Source organism: Struthio camelus, chromosome 1 (genome assembly GCF_040807025.1).
Source record: "Struthio camelus isolate bStrCam1 chromosome 1, bStrCam1.hap1, whole genome shotgun sequence".
NCBI classification, from domain to species: Eukaryota; Metazoa; Chordata; class Aves; order Struthioniformes; family Struthionidae; genus Struthio; species Struthio camelus.
The window spans coordinates 156,963,328-156,987,914 of NC_090942.1; the positions used below are offsets into that span (position 1 = coordinate 156,963,328).

The 24,587-nt window shown below is 39.6% G+C and overlaps 1 protein-coding gene across 14 annotated transcripts in view; it reads right to left on the reverse strand.

Annotated features, from left to right (window-relative positions):
• Positions 1-24,587, reverse strand: part of MCF2L (MCF.2 cell line derived transforming sequence like) — a 173,833-nt gene that overhangs the window by 72,398 nt on the left and 76,848 nt on the right. Inside the window, exon 1 of one of the 14 annotated variants that reach the window (XM_009665461.2) lies at positions 17,278-17,373. The exons of 12 other annotated variants lie outside the window; for them this stretch is intronic. In XM_009665461.2, the coding sequence (XP_009663756.2) occupies positions 17,278-17,299 (22 nt within the window). In that variant the 5' untranslated portion in view covers positions 17,300-17,373. Of the gene's footprint in view, positions 1-15,462; positions 15,485-17,277; positions 17,374-24,587 lie in introns of those variants that run through there. One more of the 14 variants, XM_009665464.2, reaches the window with a different exon arrangement.

Sequence of the window (24,587 nt, forward strand, 5' to 3'; positions counted from 1 at the left end):
TACTCTTGCGAATCTTAAAAAAAAAAAAAACAACCACCACCACCAATTAATTCTCCTATTCTCTTTTAGCCTCACTGAAAGGCAGTGAAAAGAATGGTCTAGCATTTTCATTACTCTGCTTTGACCATCTCTTTTAATTTGCCATTACATAAAGGAGTTTTGCTCATAACATACATTAAAATGCCATTAAGATACACCCCATCTGACACCCAGAACTATGAGCACACACAGTAAAAGTAAGTAAAAATATTAAATGTGATAAGTGTCATCTGCCTTGAAACACAGGTTGATCAAATAGAAGTACTACTCTGGCCCTCAAGAAAGTGACTTGCTATTACTGATCTCCCTCAAACGCTAGAAATTTAGGGGAGGCCCAATCATTTTTATGAGCAAATCTCCTGTACATAAAATTCTGAAAAGTGCAATTATTTGAGAGCAGCCAAAAATTTTTCAGTTATTTCTTCCAGATAAGCAGCAACTTATCCTGGGAAACAGAACTTCTCTGTTCTCCATCTGACAGTCCGTGACACAGGAACACTCATGATTTCTTTCAAGGTCACACACTGATCAGAGCTATTTTGCTGTATCCGGTGAACTGCTGCTTGATCAGAAGACCTCTGCATACCATGCTGTCAAATCCATAAGTGGATACGTTTAACTTTTCAGTCATATTTCACTGAGACCTTCAGTTATGTCATCATCTTAATGTTTGTAGGAGAAAACTGAGAACAGATCTTTTAAACCTTCCATCTCAGATGTCAAGTTATTTCCAGAAGAGGACAAAAAAAGCCTCCACATAAAGGGAAAACAGATTTTTACTGTTAGTGCTTTTAAATACAAGGAGCTCACCTGCGGCAGTGCTTAAGAAACTAAAGCTAACCCCTGATTCTTCAAACCAATGCCTACAGGTGGACCCATTTATCTGAACATAACCTATTAAAGGGTCAATGCCTACTTTTTGTCAGAGGAGATGGAAGCAGGGGAAAGAATGAAATCACTTTGCAATATGTCACCCTGTCTACAGTCCCAGCCAGAAATGATTTTCATAACTACACCCTAAACATGTAATAAGTTCGGTGTGCTTTGCCTATGTAAATAGCTGACGCAAAACACACGAGCAGGCAACAGGTTCGTAAGTCAGGCAAACTCTTTACATTGTGTGTCCCAGACACACAGCGATCCGCACTTCCTCCTACCCGTGGGATCGCTCACGCCACTGTCCTTCCTTGTGCTATGTAAGGATGCAAGCATAAATCCGATTGCTCCATTGTTCCCATCGACAGCAGCAAGAGCCTTTGTAACCAGCACAGGGCAGCCCACGATCTGGAGAGCAAACATTACTTCACTGAAAACACAATATACTCTTCACCCTGGGTTTAAACCCGGTTCTAACGCAAATTTAAAAGTCGGCCTTTTTGGCACTGCAGAAGCAGGACACTGGGTCCCTTTACACACTGCAAACCTCGAGAACACCTTCCCCTCATCCTTTCTCTTTTTGCTCTTGCTCATCTCCCATAACTTAAGCTTTTTCTTATTACATTTTTCTATTCTTAACACATTTCAAGAGGCACCGTCCAGGGCAACACGCTATCCCTGAAAATATAGCCTTCTTAAGTATCTATAAACATATAGTTTATTCCAAAGGGATTCCTCTTCTGCATTTTATGTACTAAAAAGCAAAAGACTCAGAGCTACCTAGAAGAAAATTAAAGAGAGGGAACATGAAAGCCTTTCAAAGCAAAGTCACTTGAAATTGGAAATACTACAGAAACTAACAGAGAAATACATCAAACACCACTGACCGAAAGCTGCTCCATGCTTCAGATCAGCTATGAAAGAGCGCTGTTTTAGAAGTAACTGCAGTAAGAAAGTAAGAAAGAAAGAAAGAAAAAGAACAGATGGAAGGTTAAACTTCAAGTTAGCTTTTGTAAGTAGTGTCACCTATGCTTTCAAGAGATACTAAAAGGAAAGGACACGGTGGATTTCAGAATAGTCTGTAGTGTATGTGCAGGCAGCTGGATCAAAAGGTGAAGTGCAGCTAAGTTTCTAAACCTAAGTCTCCTCATATGGAAAAGAGTTCAGTCCACACGAGGTATACTGTGATCATCATCTCCTTCAGTGAGGGAGCTAAAGCACTTATGATTTGCTGAAGATGATTTTTGGGCCTGCCCTGGGGTCACAGAGGATAATTAGAACTGCTCTGTTTCTTACCCATCTCTCAAATGACAAACAATTTATACTTGCGAGACCTCAAAAGCACAAAGCAAGAGGTCACTACCTCTACAGAGGCAGGTGGCTGAATGATGTAATTCAATGCACTGGATACATACATATATTTTTTCCTTAGGAGAAGTGCGTATTCCCTCCCAGAATCAGCAGTCCGTATTTGCCTTAACAAACAGTAACTATTTGTCAAGTCAATATCTGCACCTGCCTGCCATCAGGACAAAGTCTCCTGGAGGAACACAGGACACAGAGGGAAAGGAAACCCGGCTGGGATGTAAGGAGGGCTTTGCAGCATGCTCTGAGTGCCATCAGCAATGGGAGCATCGGCTAATAGCTCAGTGAATGAATAGCTGGCACCTCTGCCTCTACCAGCAGCACCACAACAATTCTCCCAGGGGACTGAGGCTAGACTAGTCAACTCCCTGACCAACTGGGGCCAGGGATTTACGCTGGTAGATCATTAAGTAATACAGGTGGGTGTGCTGTAATTCTGCGTTAGAGACTCAGTTAACTGTCTGCTTTGTAACTGGGTGCACATCCTCCCTACTCAGTGTTAAAAGTTAAGACTTACTGCTCAAACCTATTCCAGCAGCAGTCTAACTCCAGCATTTTAAGCAAACGGGTCAGAAGACAGATACATATATAGAGGACATGTATACATATCTAAATATTACCCCACTCCCTCAAAGAAAAAAAAAGTAAAAATAGGACTGGTTGCTGATAGTTCGTCACAATGGTCTTCTCTAGCTCACAAACACAAGAACGTCTCCCTCCACCCCCAGGCTGACCATAAGAAGTTATTGGTTAATGATTTTGGAGGAAGCTTTTCACTGAAGAATCTAGATATAATGCTACCAGAAGTAATACATATACATACGTGTGAGTGAGTGTACATTTTTATATATATATTATATATATAAAAATGCAGAGAGAGCATGAGTGTACACGTGTGTGCATGCAAGTATGCTCTCAATTTTATTCAGTTAGGACCAAGGAAGGTTTTCCTTTTCCTTTTGTTGTTTTAGTAGCTCTTGTTAACTAGTAAAATGCACTTACATTACTCAAAGAAGAGTCAAGATTCAATATATAGTACATTTAGTAAAATCTTTCATGCATCTTGCCAGAATTTGGGGCCAAACTTAAATTCACAAGAACTGTTGTAATGAGGGGGGGCGGGGGGGGAAGAGAGAAAGCGGGAGTTGTAAAAAAAAACCAGTCTCTTTCATTTTCCACAGGTGCCAGCACCTACAACGTAGCAAGACTAAACCCTGGGTATGAGTGGAGACTGCTGGGTTGGGAGCTGCATCTGTCAGAAAAACGAGATGGCTCAGGGTGAGTTCGTAAACGATGGTGATTCCTGGTGTCTCTCTTGGAACTCCTGAACCGTTTGTACGCAGAAGCTCGACAGGATATATTTGAGCCAATCTCAGTGGCATGAATTACAGAAGAAAGCCACAAAAGCATGAAGCAAACGATAAAAGAGAAAGCAAACCTAAGTGCTTGAACAAACAGCAACCACCAAAAATGAGATATTTAGGAAGCAAGAATATCCACGAAACAAAAGCAAGCAAGTAGGTTTTGGTTATATAACAGTCAGCTGTCTGAGAAGTTGTTCTTGCCTCTATACCATATTTGCTGTGAATTTTTTCCATGAAATTATGATAGCTTCCCTCCCACCCCGAGACATCTTTTTGGATTATGAAGATTAATTTCCATCCATAAGTTAAGTAACAAACAAAATCAAAAGACATGGCCTCAAAGTTACTACAAAAGGTGAAAAAGTAGTAGAGTTACTCATCTTGCGTTACCTGTTCTTTTCTTGGTCACTAAAAGACTAAAGAAGATTTCTGCCAAAAAGTTGCAGTTACAGAAGAATATAAGTGTTAGTGGTTGATCACCCGGGAGGGCAAGCAACCTCTTCTAAACCCGGTTCAGGAAAGGGAGCCCCAAAACGCAGAGTCTGAGAAGCAGTAGTTTAGATAACAGCAAAGCTGCAAAAGCAGAAGGTACCCTGAACATGCTCTTAGAGCATTCAGAGTACATCCACTAAATCTCAAACTGCTGCAGTAGCCACCAGAACAAATAAAAAGCAAGTTTCAGTGAAGGAGAAATCTTCTCTTCTGATCTGTCTACATTGCAGCTGTGTGTGAGGATTATAATTTATGTGGAGATTCCTAAAACACTTTTCAAATAGTTAGCTTGACCACTTATATCAGAAAGCCTGCAGAAGGTACGGAGTTTAATACAGGTTGCAAAGCCTGTCTGGGACATCAAGTTCTAGCCCTAAACACTCAGTAATATTTACGCATAGCGGGCTAGAGAACATCAATGGTTTCAGGGCTGTACTCTAGCATTTTGGTTAGTCTAAAATAAGTTTTTAGAAAAGCTTTTGCCCACCACGTTTTGAATTAGGTAAGAGTTGCTTGGGGCAGGGCTCGTTTCTTTTTGTTGTAACATATAAGCAGGTTTCAGACTTCTTATTCTAGGCACTTACTGTAATGTCATCACCACTAACCAGAATCACTACTGGCAATATTAATAAGAAGTTCCTCAGCCTTTAAAAGATTATGCTGTAAATTGACTCTGGACAGTTGCCCTTTGGACTTAAAAATATATATAATATCTGTCATTCATTCTTGTTTGCACCTCTACGTGCAGTTCTATTAAAACAGTAGAGTAAATTCAATTGCCAGTTAGGACTGGCAAGTAAATTCAATCTTCAATTTTGATGCTTCCTTATAAGCTAAGTTAGATTATTTAAGATAAAGAAAAAAAATTTTAAAGCACTTTCCAGCAGCCTTAGAAGATTGTTGTCAAGTTGATGTCATGCTTTAAAAAAGTTTACTTCCTAATATTTACATATCAAAACAAAGAAAATCTTGTCTTTCTTTAATGTAATTCTTTCACCACGTTCATTTCCATTACTCTGTTTCCCAGGCCCGATGAGTGTTTCAACGCTGGTTTTGTTAAGACAACAAAACTTAAATTTTGTCTTAGAAAAAAGCCAGCAAGAAATGAACATAGACATTTTCAAACTTATCTTTCAGAAGGAGGTCTAATCTGTGCATACCAATTTGATTACATGATGCGTTGCCAATTTAGAAGAAAATGGAAACAGTATACAAAACCAGGCTGCTTCCAAAAACAGATTAATTTTAACACGTCTAAAACCCTTCTCACAACAACATTTTCTAATCCTTTGGACAAGATTGATGTAAGAACAGGGTCTTCAGTTCAGAGACAGCAAGTCTCAGAACAACCCCAAGTGTTTAACAGCTATCTCAGAGACAAGAGGTGGTTTTATCAGTGTCCCAAATCTATGGCTTTCCGATCCTCTCTTCCCCATATAATCCATATTTCAGGTCCTCTGAAAGGTCTAGGTTCTTTCCCTAGTGCTGCTACTCCCCAGTTGCTGTTCCCTGTCCCCTTTCCAGTAGGGGAACGCCTGTCATTAACCTTTCTGAAAGAGGAAGTGGTCCACCACAAGTTGAAGAAAGAGTTTTACAGTATTTCACTGCCCTCAAATAGCAAGTTCAAACTTGTCAAGCTCCAGTCTCAAGTTACCTTCCTGAGAGCTCTTCTCACAAATTTAGTCAAAAATACCTGCTAGTTCTCCCCAACATCCTGTCTCCCTGTTTCAGGGGAGAAGCACTTACAAAAACTCATTGCTCTGTACTTTTTTTTTTTTTTTTTTAAATGATTAGGATCCCCCCACGAAAGAAAATTCACCAAGGTTTGTTTGGGATTGAGCCTAATTTCACTTTAAGCTTCTCCATCATTACTTCAATACTCTGTTTCCTTAAAAGGATAAGGTAATGAAACGCTTGCACAATGAATAAATTGCAGCAGAATATACTCCTTAGACTCATAGACTCTGGAGAAAGTAATTTATAAGAAATATTCTTTAAACAGAAGATCTGTCACCTGCTCTTCTCCAGGGACAATTTCCATTTAAATGAAACTAATTCAGTGCATATTAAAATACAGAATTACTGAAAATCTGTTCATTGTTTTCTAAGGAATTTTTTTTCAGTCTCAAATTCCATTTATGCTTCCTTGGACTCACAGTCCATTTGTTTTCTAGACAGGGATCTAAGAGTTTGTCCATTTTATCGTATCTAAAATTCACAGTTGAAAAGAGATACTAATATCCAAACATGCAAGAACATCCAGTCATTCTTGAAGGACTAGTTTTAAAAGTTATCCTGAGTTGCCTGCCTAAAATGAGGCCTCCTAGATTTATGACGCATCCAGTATTAGGGGTGCTATAAGATTCTTTAAAATTATTTTATTATTTTTACAACTGAACACACAGTAGCTGTGAGGGCACAAAATTTTTTTTCTAAACCAACAGCTGGAGGTTCTTGGAAAAAACCCACGGTATCTACTTTTCAAGTTATGAGTGTAAGAGGGTAGAAACGTCATTTTTCTAACGTAGAGAACTCAGTTAAATGTGTGGTCATTTAAAAAGTGTTTCTCTTTGAAAAAAAGTGAACCATGAGCTCATGGATATGTCATCTTCTAATTCAATTTTAAATCTTGCTTTCCTAGTTTTGTCTCTATAATGGAGGAAAATGGCTTACAAAGGCCTGATCCCATACCCTCAAAGGCAACAGACTACATTTCAAATGAAGCAGGATTACAGTTTAACCACAAAAGTACAAAAATAACTTGTATTGAATTACTTAGTACTAGTAAAAAAAAAGAAAAAAAAGCCCTGAAGAAGCAAGGATCTGAGAAAAGGATCAATGTCACTCATGTCAAGATTTACATTTCTTGGTAAAGGACTCCTTTCTTTTCTGATCCAACCTAAACCGATCACCAGAGTTAGTTTGCCATGATGAAGCAGTAGACCTCGCACACAACACAACACAGGAGGCGAGTCTGAACAAACTACAGCTACAAGATGCTGAGGAAAGTCTCCTGACGTGACTCATCATCCTCTCGTAATGGGTTTAATCCAACTTCCACTGAGCCAGCTGGACTTACACCACCCTTTGAGTAGTTCTGGATAAAATCCAACAACCATTACTTTATACCAAATTGAAAGCCAACCTGTTTGTAATTTTATACACATATGGACACAATTATGCCTTTCAGCACGGACCTCAGTAACATGCCATAAAGGCGGCTACAAATCATTTTCCCCCTTCCTCTTTCTTGCTCAGTCAGCAAGATTTTCCCTGAAGACCTGACTATGCCTTCTCTATGAAGCTCATAACTTAAATTAGAGAAGTAGGTCTTCTTCTCAACCAGTTTTGTTCTGTGCTTCCTCTGGAACAGCCTATCCACCCAAACATTTGAATGCCTCTTATGAGGGGGATCTTCATTGGAAGAATCTCTTCATTAAAGCACCCTCCCATCTGATAATTACAAACCCAAGATAATGACTTTCAGAACAGTCCCTTCATCTCTCTCAGCTGGGAAATTAGGCCCCAAGGCATACCATTCATTTCCTCTTTCGTTTCTCTTCATCTTCACCTCCCACCCCCTCCCCAACCACCATCACTAACAGTCAGCTCTTCGGTGTAGTCCCCAAAGTAGAAAGGGCCAGAGCAGCAGAGCTGGTGAAGACAGTCTTCTTCCACACAATGCCATATGAAACTACTTAGCCAGTCAAAATGCCAGGGGAACTCTCCAGTTTAATGCTCTTCATTATTTGGGCAGTTCAGTCTCCAAACAGGTCTATAGAATTTTTTTTTTTTTTTAAATACTATTATTGCATAGTCTGGATGCTTGTAAGGTCTACTGCTATATACATTCAAACCAGAACAGCTGCTGACTGCATTATTCTGATTGATGTGCTATTCGTAACCACACTTGGCTGCTTATATATAGTTCATGTAAGCGTTCATAACTTAAAATTTCACCAGTCCAAAATATCTTCAGGAAGAGTTAATTTCTATTTTATTTAGCTGAAATGCTATCTAAACTAGGGACCAGACAACATGAGTGATTAATTGTCTGGAATTTTCATGCAGAATACAGCTCTCTCTGCTGTAGAGTACTTAGGAGGGAAGTTATTACTTGGATAAAAGACCGCTCTCAGAATTTGCTAGTTTCTGGTAAACTAAAATATCACAAGGAAGCAGGAAATACAAAGTATTAACTTATATTATACTATAATGTTACAATCAGAAATAAAGCAACCTAACACACCACACAACTTCATTTAGCATTAGGTGTCCCATAAATATAACATAGGTACGTAAGAATTTTACTGGAAAAGATTAACTGCCTACAGTCAAGCTATACCTCCCATTTCCTCTCCGGGTCAGAGACAGTAACTTCCTTTTAAGAGCCCTGGTGCATAAAACAGATCTTCAAGTTCAGATCCTTATTCTTCTTTTTAAGTGAATCATGCTTTACAGAAATTCCACTTCTCTGGTATCAGTAATATCAATTTATTTTATATATGGCTTCTGGTTCGCTCATGTTAAGGAGCATAATTTAAAAGGCCTTACCACAGGAGCCAATGGCACAGTATGACTCTGACCTATTGCTACACTGGACTAGGCTGTATTCCCATACATTTTCTATGTTAAGCAAGGATCTCCGAGTCAAGACTTGGAAGTGGGACTACCAAAGTAAATCCAAAACCTTAGGACTGGCATTCCCTCTATTAAAACCCCTGCCCAGTAGACTGAGGCACCTATTACTCAGGTTTTTTTTTTTTTTTTGGATGACTCTTACATCAGAACTCCTGAACGTTTGGATTTTTAATAGGCCACGAGATATCTCAAGAGGCGAAACAGCTATCCAGGCATGCTCAGTCCAATTCTAGTGACTGTTCCCATATTCCATTTTTCAACAGGTTTAGCAACACCACACTGGGGGTGGGAGGGAAGGAGGAAGAATCACGTGCACAGTGAAATGGTACTGAACCTTCATCTGCAGACAGTTCTGCATCTCAGGAGACTAGGAGAGACGGGAGTCAGAGGATATTTCAGCAGCTGGAATATAAATACTGTTATTCATCAAGCAATATAAAATGTTAAAAATGAGCATTTTCCTCCTCCCTTCTTCAGTGTTAAAATTAATCAACACACATTAAGCAGCTTAGCCCTAAAAACAAGAAGAATGGGTACGTAACATCAAGAGGTGTTCCCCAGTCTGCTGACTTGCAGAGACCGGCCTGAACCCATACGACAGTAGGAACAGTCACCTGTGACAGAACCATTGAGACAGCAAAATCATGGTTCCAACTGCCACAAGGGTAAAAAGGAAAAAAGGAGGAAAACAGTCCTCCCGCCAACTCCCCAATGCCAGGGTTGCAAGAACAGCCTTGTTAAAGAACTAGAAATCTCCTATTGCTCTAGCAACTCACACTTAACTGTTCTGCACATCTCCAGAAAAGGGTCTGGGAGCACAGAGAAAAAGAACAAAAGGAAGTTTGTAAGATGAAAAAAGAAGATAAAAAAAAAAGTCAAGACTGGCTTTCATGATAGCAAGTAATGAGGAACAACAGCGACAAGCAAGACAGAGCTTTTCAGTGAAGGAGGCAAAGAGCAGGATGAAACTTCAAGTACTGTCTCCCTTTCCACATCTCTAGCTACCAGAAGCTCATGCTTCTGCAGCATTTTTCGGAGTCTCTAAATTCTGGTAATATTTGAATGATTCTATTGAAACGAAGCTTGCTCATTTAGCCATTCCTGAAGAAGAACAGAACTACTTAAAGTGATATGTTAGAAAGCACGTGGGTTTGTCCTGAAAGGTTGCAATGTCCGATATTTAAATAAGAGGACAGGCACTTGCAATTGGGGGTGGGGGGGAGACACAACAAAACCTCCTTGTATTATATAGATGGCTATTGAACGCCCTATGTTACTCAAATAATTCCTGCTTCCTGTTTCAAAGTCATAGAAAAAGAATTGTTCATCTCTTTCTCTCTGTCTACAAAACCTTCAGGATGACAGTCTCATTTCATGTATGAAAATTCATTACAGATTCTCATTAAAAAAAACCTTCTGAGTTGTACAGCAAAGGCAGTGCTGCTGGGCTCGCGCAACAGCACAATGGATATAACTCCCATTTTCTTGATTCAAGTTACAAGACAGCTGCTTAAAAGCACACTTTGACAGCCAATCAGGACTTTGTTTTCTTTCAAACGCTTCTCCAGAATTTTTGGATTTGACCACTCAAGATCCACGTCAAAATGTACTGGTCTTCACTCATTTCCTCCCTCCATCTCCTTTTGTAAAAGGGGACAAAGTTCTTAGTTTTAACTTGCCTAACCAATACCATCTCAAGGCACAAACATCACAGGAAATTGTTCATCTCATAATCCTCTCTTCCACATATAGTAGAAGTGCCCACAAGGTCCTGTGAGTGTGAAAAAATACATCTTCATCCTCTTCTGCCATATTAACCACACCTACCTCACACACCTAGTCTGTAGTGCCAGAGCTTCTCAGAAATCAGGCTCAAGTTTGGACATGCTTGCAAGAGTGACCAAATTCTTGTTAGTCTGTACACAGACGAAGGCTATGTAACAATTAGAAAGTGAATCTAGATATCAACAACAAGATTTATTATTTATTATTACCTGAAGTAAATCTAAATCAAGAAAAATCAGATAAGGAGCCTGGCAAAAAGAGGAAACAAAATGCTGACGTTGTTCTAACAAAGCTGAAAGTATTACCAGTTATACCTAGTGTCCACACTGCTCTGGCACAGTTTTCTTTTATACAGTGCTCAAGTGAACCTAGTCTCTTTTAGTAAGAAAGATGTTCTTCATATTTCAAATAATCACAATTACTTCCATCCCAAACTGAGATGGAAGTGGAGCTTTGTGCCATGTCACACAGTCACATATAGCATAACTTTTTGTCAGCAGCAAAGAGGACTTGCAGAGACAGAAGGCCGTAACACTGTCGCACAGATTTACTACCTTAAAACAAAGATTCTTGTGGTGTGTATGGCATCTGTTATTAGTAATGCAACAACAATCTTTCCAGGATGTGTGAAGAGAGGCAAAGAACTGATTTTGTGCCTGCCACTAAACCTTTTTCTGTTCTCGCAGTATAGTTTCAGACTGCTACGAACAACACCCCAAAAACAGGGTTAACAAATATTGCAAAAACTGGTGCACTCTGAAGCGCTTAGTTCTGTAAATTAGTCTTTTAAAAGTTACCCATAGTGAGTGTATAGTATCAAAATATTTCTGAAGTACTATGTACTTAAAGTCACCTGCAGGAAGCAGATTTTGCAAAAACCAAAGACAAATTTTTTAAATAGAGAAATACTGGATATAGACTAAGCATCATCAAATGTTCTTCTAGCAAGTACTCAAAAGATGAGAAGGAGATTGACCCAGATGTGTCTCATTTAGTACTTTATCAAATAGGCCTTCATGGAACAAAATAAATGTTAGATTTCATTGGCTGCCTGTAATAAGATTTAATGCTTAGAGAAAATTATTATGGGAATTCTGCTCTCCAAGTAATAAAGCATTGAAAAGAGGGGTGAAAATGGTCTTCTAAATACATTTTAAAGAAGTAACTAGAAAACCCAACTCTGAATAGAAGAACTTAATGCAAATTATAGGACTCATCTTCAGTGTGACTTAAAAATAACGATGCAGTCACACAATTTATGCACAAATCTGGTCTAGTTGCCTGGAAAGGTGTCTACTGCATTGATTCTTCTCCACTGAAACCAGCTGCTTTCAACCCTCCCTCTTTAGAAAAATACACTTCTTGAAGCATGCCCCAAAGCTTTTTCTTCTTTTAAAAGAAAAGTCAACACATGCAGGAGCAGCTGCATGAATACTTGAAAATTCTACTAAACAGAACACTGTATTTCTGTGTGATATTTTCAAAGCAAGATAAGATGCGAAACAGTGTATGCTTCCACTCTTGATTTCCAATTGAAAAAAAAAATCACATTCACAGAACAGAAAAATGGTAAAATCTAATTGTTTACTGTATGCATCTGTTCTGAAGAGAAATTATAATTTCATCTGCTCAAAAAGAATTCCCAACACACATTGCTATAGTATGAACCTGTATAGCATTGTGCTTGAAACACTGGAAGCGGGACTCAAAGTTAATCACAGAATTAGGCTGTCATGCTAACAGCTATGATGGTTTCAAACAATATGGAGGATGGATAGAAGCACTTCTAATGAAGAATATGTTTTATGGCATTCAAACACGCTTTTCCATAGAACTGTTGATTTATAAACTAATGTTTTGAAACAGGAATGTAAAGAACATCACGGATGTGAGAGAGAAAGTGTGAAGTAAGAGCTCAGTATTTACCAAGTAACTAATACTTAGTACCAAATAAGTCATCAACTGAGATATATTTACCTATTGCTGTTCATAACTTTTTCAGTACTTGGGACTGACTGCAGTTGATTTACAGAGGAGTGGTTGATGAGTATATAATCAAATTGACTGCCCTACCTTACAATAGAGGTCATAGACTTTTGTTCATGAAACAGGTCTTTAACATACATGTGCCTCTAAAACACTGCTAATATTAACTGCTACAGGTAAAACAAGTAATGGTTCAGTATCTCTCACGTGCAGCTAGAGAGTCCATTAATATAATACGGTCAGCTCCGCTGCTCACATCCAGCATTTTGGAGACAACATGCTAAAGAGGTATGGCAGAAAACACTCTTCCTCTTTTGCCTTACAGATTCAGTTTCACCCCTTTTAGGTCTCAAACATCTATTCACTACCTAATCTGAGAATTTAGCACGTTGTCTTAATGACTAATCAAGCTCTCCTAAATCAAGCTCTGGCTTTGGAGGTGAGCATTCAGACATACTTCTGGTGAAACCAACTGTGCAGAACTAATCAATGAAGAGATAATTTCTTGGATTTACTTCAGTGCCCCATCTGCAAAAAGTATTAAATTCTGCTTCCGTAAGTGCAACAGTCTAACTGGATGCTACCTCTATTTTGAGAAATGGTTTTACTAGATTTTAAATCCAAAGAAAATGAGAGCTCTTTCTAAAAAGTCTGCTCTTTTGGTGATACAAGGAATTTGCTTAAGTTTCTTGGAACAGAAATTGCCCTGAATATGGGCTGTGTGCACAGTATTAAGTGGATGCCACTGCATACTAAAAAAAGAAGAAAAAAAGAAAAAACCAAACACCACACCACAACAACAAAAAACACCTTTAAAAAACTAGCAATGTCTTACGAACAGCCACAGTTCATAAATTATCTGAACTAAAACATGAAATCTTTGCTTACAACTTTGAACATCAAAGGTATTTGTTGGTTCTAACTGGGAAGCAAATAGATGCATCTTTTATTCTAAATGGATGACTTTAGAATTTTTCTCACTTAACTGAGAATAAAAAAAGAGGAGATGAGAATAACCACCAAGAAGTTAAACATCATTTGCTACAGTTCCACAAACTCTGTGGAACAAAGGGTCCACCTACGAGCCAGAGTCTTTAAAAAAACGCTATCAGGAAATCACAGAACAGTTGAGGTTGGAAGGGACCTCTGGAGATCCAGTCCAACACCCCTGCTCTTGCAAGGTCCTCTGGAGCATGTTGCACAGGATCACGTCCAGAGGGCTTCTGAATATCTCCAGGGAAGGAGACGCCACTACCTCTCTGGGCAACCTGCGCCAGTGCTCAGACACCCTCACAGGAAAGAAGTTTTGCCTCACGTTCAGACGGAACCGCCTGTTTGCCCACTTTGTGCCCACTGCCTCTCCTCCTGTCACTGGGCACCACTGAAAGGAGTCTGGCCCCATCCTCTTGACACCCTCCCTTCAGATACTTTTACACATTGGCAAGATCCCTCCACAGTCTTCTCTTCTCCAGGCTGAACAGGCCCAGCTCTCGCAGCCTTTCCTCATAGGAGACGTGCTCCAGTCCCTTCATCACCTTCATAGCCCTTCACTGGACTCTCTCCAGGAGCTCCATGTCTCTCTTGTACTGGGGAGCCCACAGCTGGACACAGCACTCCAGGTGAGGCCTCCCCAGGGCTGAGGAGAGGGGCAGGATCACCTCCCTCCACCTGCTGGCAACACTCCGCCTCATGCAACCCAGAATACCCTTGGCTTTCTTGGCCACAAGGGCACGTTGCTGCCTCGTGGTCAACTTGTTGTCTGCCAGGACTCCCAGGTCCTTCTTCGCAGAGCTGCTTTCCAGCAGGTCAATCCTCAGCCTGCCCTGGTGCAGGGGGTTATTCCCCCCCTCCCCAGGTGCAGGACCCTGCACTCGCCTTTGTGGAATTTCATGAGCTTCCTCTCTGCCCATTTCTCCAGCCTGTCGAACTAGAAAAATGCTCTCTCATTTTCAAAGGCTTTGAAAATCCACACAAAATAAATGCAATAGGGCTCAATTTCTAAAAGAAAAGTCTTACATAAGAAAAAAGTTCTGAATATTTGATCTGATGCCCAGAGAAGTGCCTGAAAACAGCAGCAATGAAAGCATCTCAGGAAAAAATAAGGCGCTCTCCATTTCAGGACAACAAGGTGGTGATGAGAGGTAGAAACTCTCACACATCATTGTGCATGGAAGAGGCATAAGAGCAAACTTTGACCTTGACCTTCACTCACAGCGCAGATTCTCATCTGCCATTTCTTTTGACCTGATGTAAACAAGCAGAACTCACACGATCACCAAAAGCCATGGGTTTATTTTTAAAAACCTGGCGCTTGGTCCAAGTAAATACCAGTTCCAATGACCCTGCTGAGGTGCTATATAGAAGTCTGGAGGGTTCATTTCAATTTTTAAACTACACTAATGCTTATTAGAACAGGAGTGAATCTATTCTCTATGGAAGCTTCACACAACAAAGGGATGAGAGGCAACAGTTAGAAGTTGCAGTATGGGAAATTCCAACTGGACACAAGGAAAAATAACGTCACCATGAGAATAGTTAAGAACTGGTACAGGCTGCTCAGAGAGGCTTAGGAATCTCCGTCTTTGCAGACATTGAAAACTCAGCTGGAGTCAGACTTGTCAGCTGCATAAGTCCCTGAGCAACCTGCTCTAACTTTAAAGTTAGCCTTGCTTTGAGCAGGAGGTTGGACTAGGCTGCCTCCAGGAATCCTTTCTAACCTAAATTTTTCTATGATTCCAAAGAAATCCCTGGCTAGAAGTCCCCCAGCCCAGGTCATAATCCTAGAAGGAAAAGAAAAACATCCAAAAGGGATATCACAGCCTTAGAGCAAACCAAACTATACACCAAATTCAGTATATTGACTATAAAAATTAATTCAGAGGAGGGTAAAATTAAGTTGCATAGATGCACCTACCTTATCTCAGCCTAACAAACTGATATAAAGCCATATATTATCCGAATAATAACAATTTTCCAAAAAACAAAACAGAGAACAAAGTTAAGGCAATAGTGTTTTTAAAGTACAAGGGAAGAGGAAATATCCAAGAGTCGCGATGAAGTAATTCTGCTTTCCAAAAAGATTCCAGTCAATAATCTGTTTCCTGAGAACTGTTCACAGCCCTCCAGAAGGTTATGTCCCCACGCCACAAATTAACAACTTTGCAGGATGCAAAACTGTCACCCAATAGCCCAACCAACAGCAGATCTTTTCCAGCTGCGGTACTATAGCCTGGCGAGATGACATCATACTGATCTCATAGGCAAACAGGCACGGTATTGACTTGCTTTACTTTCCTCTTTTCAGATAAAGCTCTAGTATACTCTTAATATGGAGATGTAGCAAAAGCTGATGATTCATCTATTGTACCATTCGTTCCCCAACATGTGACTCTCCCATGTGCTGTGTCTGACTCCAAAAGCTGAAGGAAGTCCACTTTCATTGCAAATAACACATAGAGAAACAGCCAGCTTTTAGAGACACTTCCCCCAATTAAAAGTAAACACAGAAGACCTCTGCTTCGACTCCAAACTTTCCGAGTTCCCACTACCCTGGCAGAAAACTAAGAGAATCGCCAAGAGGAATCCTCCATTTGATCTTGCCCCTTGGAGAGAGTCTACTAACTTGTGTGGATCCAAGGCAGTATGGAACAGTGCCAGCTCTAAACCTCATTACTGTAACATTCAAACCATTTTTTTCATTTGCATATGCAACATTCCTGCAAGATGGGAAGCGCTTTCATACCCATTTTGATGTTGAAAAAGAGAATTGGAATTGCTCAGAGTTATCTGGGAAGTCGTTAAGCCGATTAGAGAATTGATTCTGCTCACCTGCATCGTGGGACCATATCCTAAATCCATCCCCTCTTTTCAATTTGTTCATCCTTTTTCGTATCTCCCCACCTTCACTCTCTGACACGGACCGACACAAGGATTCCCAGCAAGACATTGCTTTTCTTGGAAATTTTCAGGGAGTTGAGAACAGGCAGGTAGACCTCTGAGACCCCTCCTTTGCATCCGTTCTCTCCTCTTTGCTGACTGTAGACACCAAAAATACTCTATATAGTGCTCCGGGAAAAAAACGAAAGAATAGTACTACGGAAAGAGACAATACCTCTGCCCACTCTGAAGCTTTGAGCACAAAATCTTTTAACAGCTCTCAGGGAAGGAGTTATCTGTGTCACCCTGAACACACTCACAAGAGGCAGCACCAAACAACAGATGAAAATCGAGCCTTGGCAGTTGCTAGCGAAAGCAGCCCTGCCGAGATGTTTGTATTGTGCCATATTTCACTTAACTTAAGTCTCAATAATTAATTATAGTTTTAAACCCTCTATTATTAACTCGGCAGTTTATACAACATAGTCTTGGCATCACTACATATTCACCAACGAGAAATCATCTTATCTAACACAAAATACTTATTGGTTTGCTAGTTTAAAAGAAATCCCTCCTCCCATTTAAGAATCAGACATTGCCTAAATCTGCCTCTTCCACCTCAGCACATGCAAGAACGCACACAGAGACCACAGGTGACTCAGATTAACCCCTCCACACTTTTAATCTCACTAGCCTCACCTTCGTTAATTCTTTCATTCATTTCTCCCAAACAGCATGCCCTTCTGTATCACCCACTGTAACACGAAGCACTACTGAGAAGCGGAGCACCCAAAGATACCCATGCTGATAACTTACTTAGTTATACTAAGCAGAATATCCACCCCTTACATACCTGTTTCATTTAAATTTGACATTTCAAAAGCAACAATGTTGAAGGATTAGACACCAGTCCATCAACTCAAGGTCCTTCTCTGGTACCCCTCTGCAATAGTCACACATACCAAGAAACAGAAAACAGAACTGGAAATGTGAATCCAAGCACCAGAATAAGGAAGCAATTTTTGCTTGTTCCTACTCCACAAAACACGCTTTCAGTTTTGCGATGGACTGTAGCTGCACTATTAACAGCAAATAATATCTCCACTGTTTCATTTATATCTTAACAGAAACAAGATTCCTATAGAAAGCTTTGACTGAAGGAATTTAAGACATAATGCATTTTAGATTAACCCTCCTATACTAACAATTAGGGGATGCCAAACTGCATCCTATGAAATAAACTATGCTTTTCCTTCACCTCCAATTACGTATTTTACATTTAAATAAAATGCACTGAACTGAAAATTAAAACTGTAATTCAAGAACTACAGGATGGCTCTCTGCAACAGCAAGTTCTCCGTGTAAGCTTTTGCAGTGGTTCTGATCGCCAGAATCATTGCATAATCGTTCGCATGAACAAAGTACATTCTGTGTAAAACACAGGAATAGCGGGCAAGTCTGATGCACCGAGAAATACATTTGCAAATAAAAGAATACACTGTAAATTTACACATGCACAGAACATATACACCCATAACAATAAACTATATTTCTGTATAAGTGTACACAAAGAACAAAAGAGTACAACTTGTGTTTTAATAAAAGGCAGATCATATTTTCGTCAGTAGGATAATGTTATCTGACAGAGTTCCTGCCTCCATGCAATTAAGAAAGAAAAATTGAAAAACTAGACACACCTGTGCTTTTCTTCAGAAGAAGCCACAATTCATCAATATCATTATAGAGCAAGGAGATCAGACTTAAGGTCATATTGCTACTATTGATTTAGTGCAAAACAGTTCAGCAGAAAGTGACCTATTTATCTGTGAGCCAGTCTGCAGAGCACATAGCCAGCAGAAAACTCCATTTTTCAGTCAAAGCCAAGCTACCAGGAACACAATACCTTTCTTCAAATTACATGCAGAGCAAGTGTGCCTTTCAGCAGGATCAGAGGTCTTCTAAAGGGTTAGCTGTTTACTGGTTACTTACAGTGGTTTAGTCTGGTCTTCCTGTACAAATCGCCGCCACGCATTAGATTCAATCTATTTACTTTAACTGTGAACAAATTTACTGTTCAAATCAGAGTAGGAATTCAATAAAAAATTAATTCTTAGTGTTGCATGTCAAGAACCCCCCTTTAGGAGCCCTACTTTTAACAAATGATAACCTATCCAGTAAATCCATCATCATCATCATCTTCCCCCCCACTCCCCATCCCAGCTTCTTTGCCACACAAGGAAATTAACTGCCCAAAGGACAGACGTCATTTTCAAATGAGCCTCTGATTAGCAAGTTCCTCAGAAACGCATCAATCGTTCCATATTTGTGAGGGAATTCTCACCCTTGCATCTTTGACAGAAATGAACTAGGATATTTTTCTTGATGGCAAAGCCATTAAGCACCTGTTCCTTATGAAGTCCACCAAAGACAGCAGAAACTTCCAAAAAGGAACTGTATTTAAACTTACAAAGTTGCATTCCTAGAATATGTACACATCATCTTCATTGAAAATGGGAAATTAAGGCAACAGATAATGACATCAACTATGAGTAAATATTCCATGTAATCTTTCACATAGTGATGCTCAACAGCCTTTCTTCTCTTGATCCTTTAAGATAATTGTTGAGTGATGGATTACCTGTTGATTAATACACGCAAGATTAGTTACCAGCAATCCAGACTCACTAATACAAAGAGTGAGCTGATGAATGAGAGTGAGCAATGAGCATATGAAAACAAACACATTGGTTTTTCCTACTTTATGATGTTCTGAGTCCTTTCCTAAAAGGAGAGGTGAAGGAAAGAGGACAGCAAGGATGAAAAAAAAAAAACTTGGATCGATGTTACAACTATTCACAAAAACTCCACTTACAGACAGGGAAACGCTCTGTTTTAGCTTCAGCACTCCAGGCTTTCTCCCATAGACCTCACTGAAGACGATTTGCCAGAGTTCTCCACGTTTGCCTTCTAACCACCCATCCTTCACAGGGCAGGAAGTGTTAATCCCAAGCCTATTAGCTATGTTATAATAAATCAACCATGTAGGTCTATTCAGTGCATGGCATTAAAATATGATTTGAAATATAATTTAAGGAGATTATTTTAAATTCTGCTATTTCATTTTGAGCCCTCACTATGACATTTTGCAATATGTCAAACTACAAGACTTTCCTAAATAATATCAAATATTTTGAATTAAGAGTAGATTTAAAAGAAATTACTTTCCTTAAAAATGTTTAACTGCTCCAGATCTTACAAGGTCATTATTAGAATACTGGATTTTCAACAGAGTTGGCAAATACTAGAAAATTAGTCTTCACACCACTCCCACAAGTCATGTAAATACTAGAAAATTAGTCTTCACACCACTCCCACAAGTCATGTAAATACTCTCTAGGTTCTACCACATACATGAAAGCTGAGACAGAGTAAGCGACTCATCTTGGCTCATGTAACACCATGCGTGGCAAAGTCAGAAACAGGATCTACATTTCCTCCCTAGGTCCATGCGCCCTCCTCTAGAAGCTTAACAGGTTTCCAGACCTGTCATCTAGCCTGCTCGGTGGAAGTGAATGCTTTTAGATAAAGATCCTGAATTCTAGTCCTCAGATACAGATCCTAATCCACTGAATTTTATTTCCAGCTCTTGCACTGTAATACAGCTCCTGGAAGGAGAAAAAAAAAAAACCACACTTAGAGCAACTAGAAATCTTCCTATATATGATATAACAAACACACGCACCGACACTCATTTTTTATATAACAGCTCAAAGCCAGTCTCAAACATTTCCTCAGCAATATGTTTGGTCGATTAGATACTACTGTTACTAGTAACAGCGGTTTGGTCTCACCTGCTACACAGCATGCTGAAAACGTAACTCTTGTTATCAGAAGTTTTATGCAATGATAAAGAGGTCATAGGAGTGCTTTCCAAACGTGAAAAGAGAGGGAGAGGAAGCTCTGTGGGCTTCATTCAGAGATTAAAACCAAGTGAAAGAGCAGCTACACCTTTTCCAGAGAGGTATCATCCTCACCTACACCCATTCACTAAGATACAGGCACCTGATATTCTGGCAAGCTGACTACTCCCTTAAGAAGAAAACAGGAATATAAAGGAGGAAAAAGAAGCCTCTACTGTGAGTTGTCTGTGTTTGTTTTCATGGTCAAGATAGAAATGAAGTATAAACCCTCGTATTAATCAACATTGCCTGTTCTACAGTCCCTTTATGTTGTATGTAGTATGGACAGTCACCTCAGAGTAGGGTTCTGTCATAGTATTTCAGAGCAGAGGAAACAACGGAGCTAACATATGATTCAGGAGAAAGCCAGGAACCAGTTTAAAAATAGGTAGCTTTCTGGGTCTAGAGCAACTGATATGCAGAAAATCCACCTCTCTAGGTTCCCACTCAGCTTCCTTCTGCCTTCAAGTCTCCTAAAACCATAGCTACATCTGTTTTCCCTGAGCAACTGAAGATCTAATAATGACCATGGCTAAGAGTACCCAAATGCAACATTGTTTATTTTAATCCTATCGTCCTTAACTAGACATATCTTCCCCTCTCACTTTCAGGGCTTGGGGTGTCCTTAGAGTGACAGGAGGAAAAGGTGCAGAGAATTCAAGAGTATATAGGAGACTCCTGAGTCTGGCCCCACTTTGCTGGGGGGAGGGATATGAACCCACACTTTCTATCGCTTGAGGAAAGTGGCCGCAGCCGCTGGCTATAGGGTATTTCAGGTAAAGACATTTTTTCCTAATAGTTCCATTCAGTATGGAAAACATAACATTTCACTGAGCTAGAAACAGCACACGTGTCTGTGGAGCAGGGTATGAAACAACCTCCTGGGAAAAAAGGGTCCCAACCGGTAACTGAATGCATGGTTGTTTTAGCACTCTATTTTGGAGAGGGGGGGAGGATTGTTTCAGGTTTGTACTTGTCTCCTTGGTGCGTGCTTCAAGAGAACAACAACAACAAAGAACAAATGAGTTGAAACAAAACCTTTCCTGGGCTTTATCATCCAGTCTGAAATACAGCTGAACAGGAAAGCTGCAATATGTGGGAACACATGCGAGCAACAAGACTTGGCGGCAAATGTAAACTTCATTGAAACACACAGGCGCAATAGCCCACACAAGAAAAACTATGTGGATACACACATGTATATACTACAAACTCATGAAAATTCATTTCAACTCCACTCACGTTCCATGCCCAACTCGAGCTCACACTGACACCTCAGCACGGTCTGTGCCTGAAACAGTAAAGGCCACAGAGAAGAGAAAAAAACATGGGAAAAGTTTTTTAAAGGATGCATGCAAAGTCTCTTAAGGGTAAACGGCTGTGTCATTTTAGTACCATGGAACCCACAGGGGGACTCTATAACTGTGATTCGAACATACAATAAGGTACCTGCTTAAAAAAGCATATAACACCCTCATGCTGCACCCTTGCCATGTTCGTGATAACATCTATATTAAAGCTAATAAAGATTTTTTCCTTTGGAGAATACAGTAGTAGCAAAAAACAATTTGCCTAGAAAAAATGATGCAACACTGATTTAACATGACAAAAAGGTATTCTTACAGAATCAATCTGTTTAGAGAGAGAGAGAGTGCATTTACATTATGCTAAAAAACCCTACCACCCTAGCAAAATACACCCTAACTCACATCTATAACTACAGAATTTATAATTGGGTGGAACTTTAAAACATTAAGCAATGTAATGCATCATCCCTTGCCATCTAGTTTAGCATATTAGACTATTTTTAAAAGCCCTATTCACTTTTTCCTTTTAATCCTTCCTCACGGTATTTCAAAGAATAAACGCAAGAAAGGTTTCATTCTTTTCAAAGCGATCAAGCACTCAAAATTCACAATTTCATCTGGTTTACATCAGTCAAAAGACTCCAAAGCATTAAAAATGAGTTTTTATATATACACCCTATACATACATACACACACAGACGTGTTTGTATAAATCCATTGTACAAAGTTTCCTTTGCCAATTCATGCCAGCAGTTTCTTAAACCTCAACACAGCAACAAAATGAACCCATTTTGAAACACCGTTAGCAAATTTCAGCTTAGATGCTAAGCCATCAAAAAAGTCTCTACATTAAATTCAGATTTGGATGTAAACAAGCATGAGCAATTGAAACTCTTGTTCAGAGAAAAGCGGTAGACATGCAATCTCTGAGGAAATTCAGCTCTTACCATTAAAAGAGGCATACTGGTAGTACCGCTAACCATTGGAGCACTTAAAGGTGAAAGAGGCTGTCCAATTAATAGGGCAAACCCTGCAATACATATTGAAAGACGATGCCAGGAAAAAAGAGTAAGGAAAGCTATTGAGGAATCACATCTTAACAGTACTATTTTGCACTGTATCATAATAATGAACTTCAAATCTTTTAAGATAACATACCTCAGACCAGGTTTTCAGAAGGTAAAACAAAAGCAAAACAAAACTTCTGTAAACTTCCTAGGAAATATAGCACACTATCAGGGATCATACTTTTCTGACCCCATTACACACTTAGTATTATATGGCCAGGCTCCTGTCATGTTTTGTAGGGGAAAGTCTATAATCACACATTCATTTCCATTTCTAATTTCAAAATGGAATCTTTTCGGTGCTCTGTGGACTGAATTTTAATCAGTTCATCTTTTTCTATTTACATGTCCTTTCTAAACAAGTTCCCCAAAAGAATTAAATTATAGGCCTCTCCTCACTGTGCTGCAGGATTTACTGTGGTTTCTCATTTCAGAGAGTCATAAAAACTGGACTTTTCTTCAGGTCAAATTTAACTGTGCAAAAGTTGCTCAACATTTTATCCTGCAATGTTTGGCCACAATTCTGTCTGCCCACATCTGCAAACGCCAACTAAGAAATAGACTTGACCTCTTTTAGCTTCATGAAACAGCAGCATGAAACGTCTGAAATCAGGAAGGGCTACTCAAACTGCACTGAGATGAGTAAAAGAGGATTCCTCCTGGCTCTGCACTGAAATTGTCAGCAGCGGTATGCAAGATTCGGTAGATCAAAGACTGCAACCTGATTAAAGTGGCAAATGGTAATTAAAGGTAGAAGCAAAATCACCATTGACATTAGACAGAAGCTAGGACTAGAAATTCAAAAGAGACAAGAGAATGCGATCCATTATTATAGCAGCAGTGAGATTAAAGGAGCAAGTGGAAGATATAGGAAAAAGAAATGGATGTGGAGTTTAGTGGTAGCAGAAAAGAGAACTGAACAGCAACTAACAGGAGGAGCAAAACAGCAGTAAAAGCTATACAGGAAAAGAACCCAGTGAAGGAAGAACAGGTCTACTTTGTATTCTAAAATATATATATAAAAATCTCCAGAAAACCAAGAACACAGACCATTACAACAAATGAAGCATCACCCCACACTCACAACTCTATTTATCATCAAAACATGAAATAAAACTTCACCAGTGATAGGAAACCCTTTTTGTGACTCTTCAAGTGCACAGTATAATTGTTTTCCAGGTTAACAAGACACTCAGGAAACAAAAAACTTTCAGGTCAAAAGCTGTGGGAGAACTGGTTCCAACAAAAATACCAAATGCTCACTAATGCTGATGAACACAGATAAAGGATGTAAAACTATTCATTACAAAGGAAGGAAAAGAAAAGAACACTTGCAGAAACAATCGTTCCCCCCAAATCCTAAAAGAGCAAACAGGAGAGAGAGAGAAAGAGAGAGAGAGAGAGAGAAGAGGAGCCCTCTTTTGATCCGAGATAAAAATCAAGAGACAGCAAACATTCATTCCATCTCATTTTTAATAATTAGTTGCGGTGCTTTGGGACAAGTTAGTTATGATGTTTCAGTATCAGAAGACCATTCATCGCTCTCGATGAAATAAAGAAATACAGCTATGTGATCATCTCAGGTACCCATCATCTTAGACAGGTGAATGTAGGAAAAATCCTTCAGATGCTACTGAAAAGATCAAGCTTAAGTCTCACCTATGCTGCGCAAGAGCTAGGCCCTGTCCAAACCCAGAGCTCAGACTTGCTCCTCCTTTCACACAGGCACTCTGCAGACTTTCACTCCTGCAGTGGTTAGCCGCTGTTCCTCTTTACTGTTTCTATAGCCTCATTATAGTAAAAGCAACTCTACTTTTACTATAGTAAAAA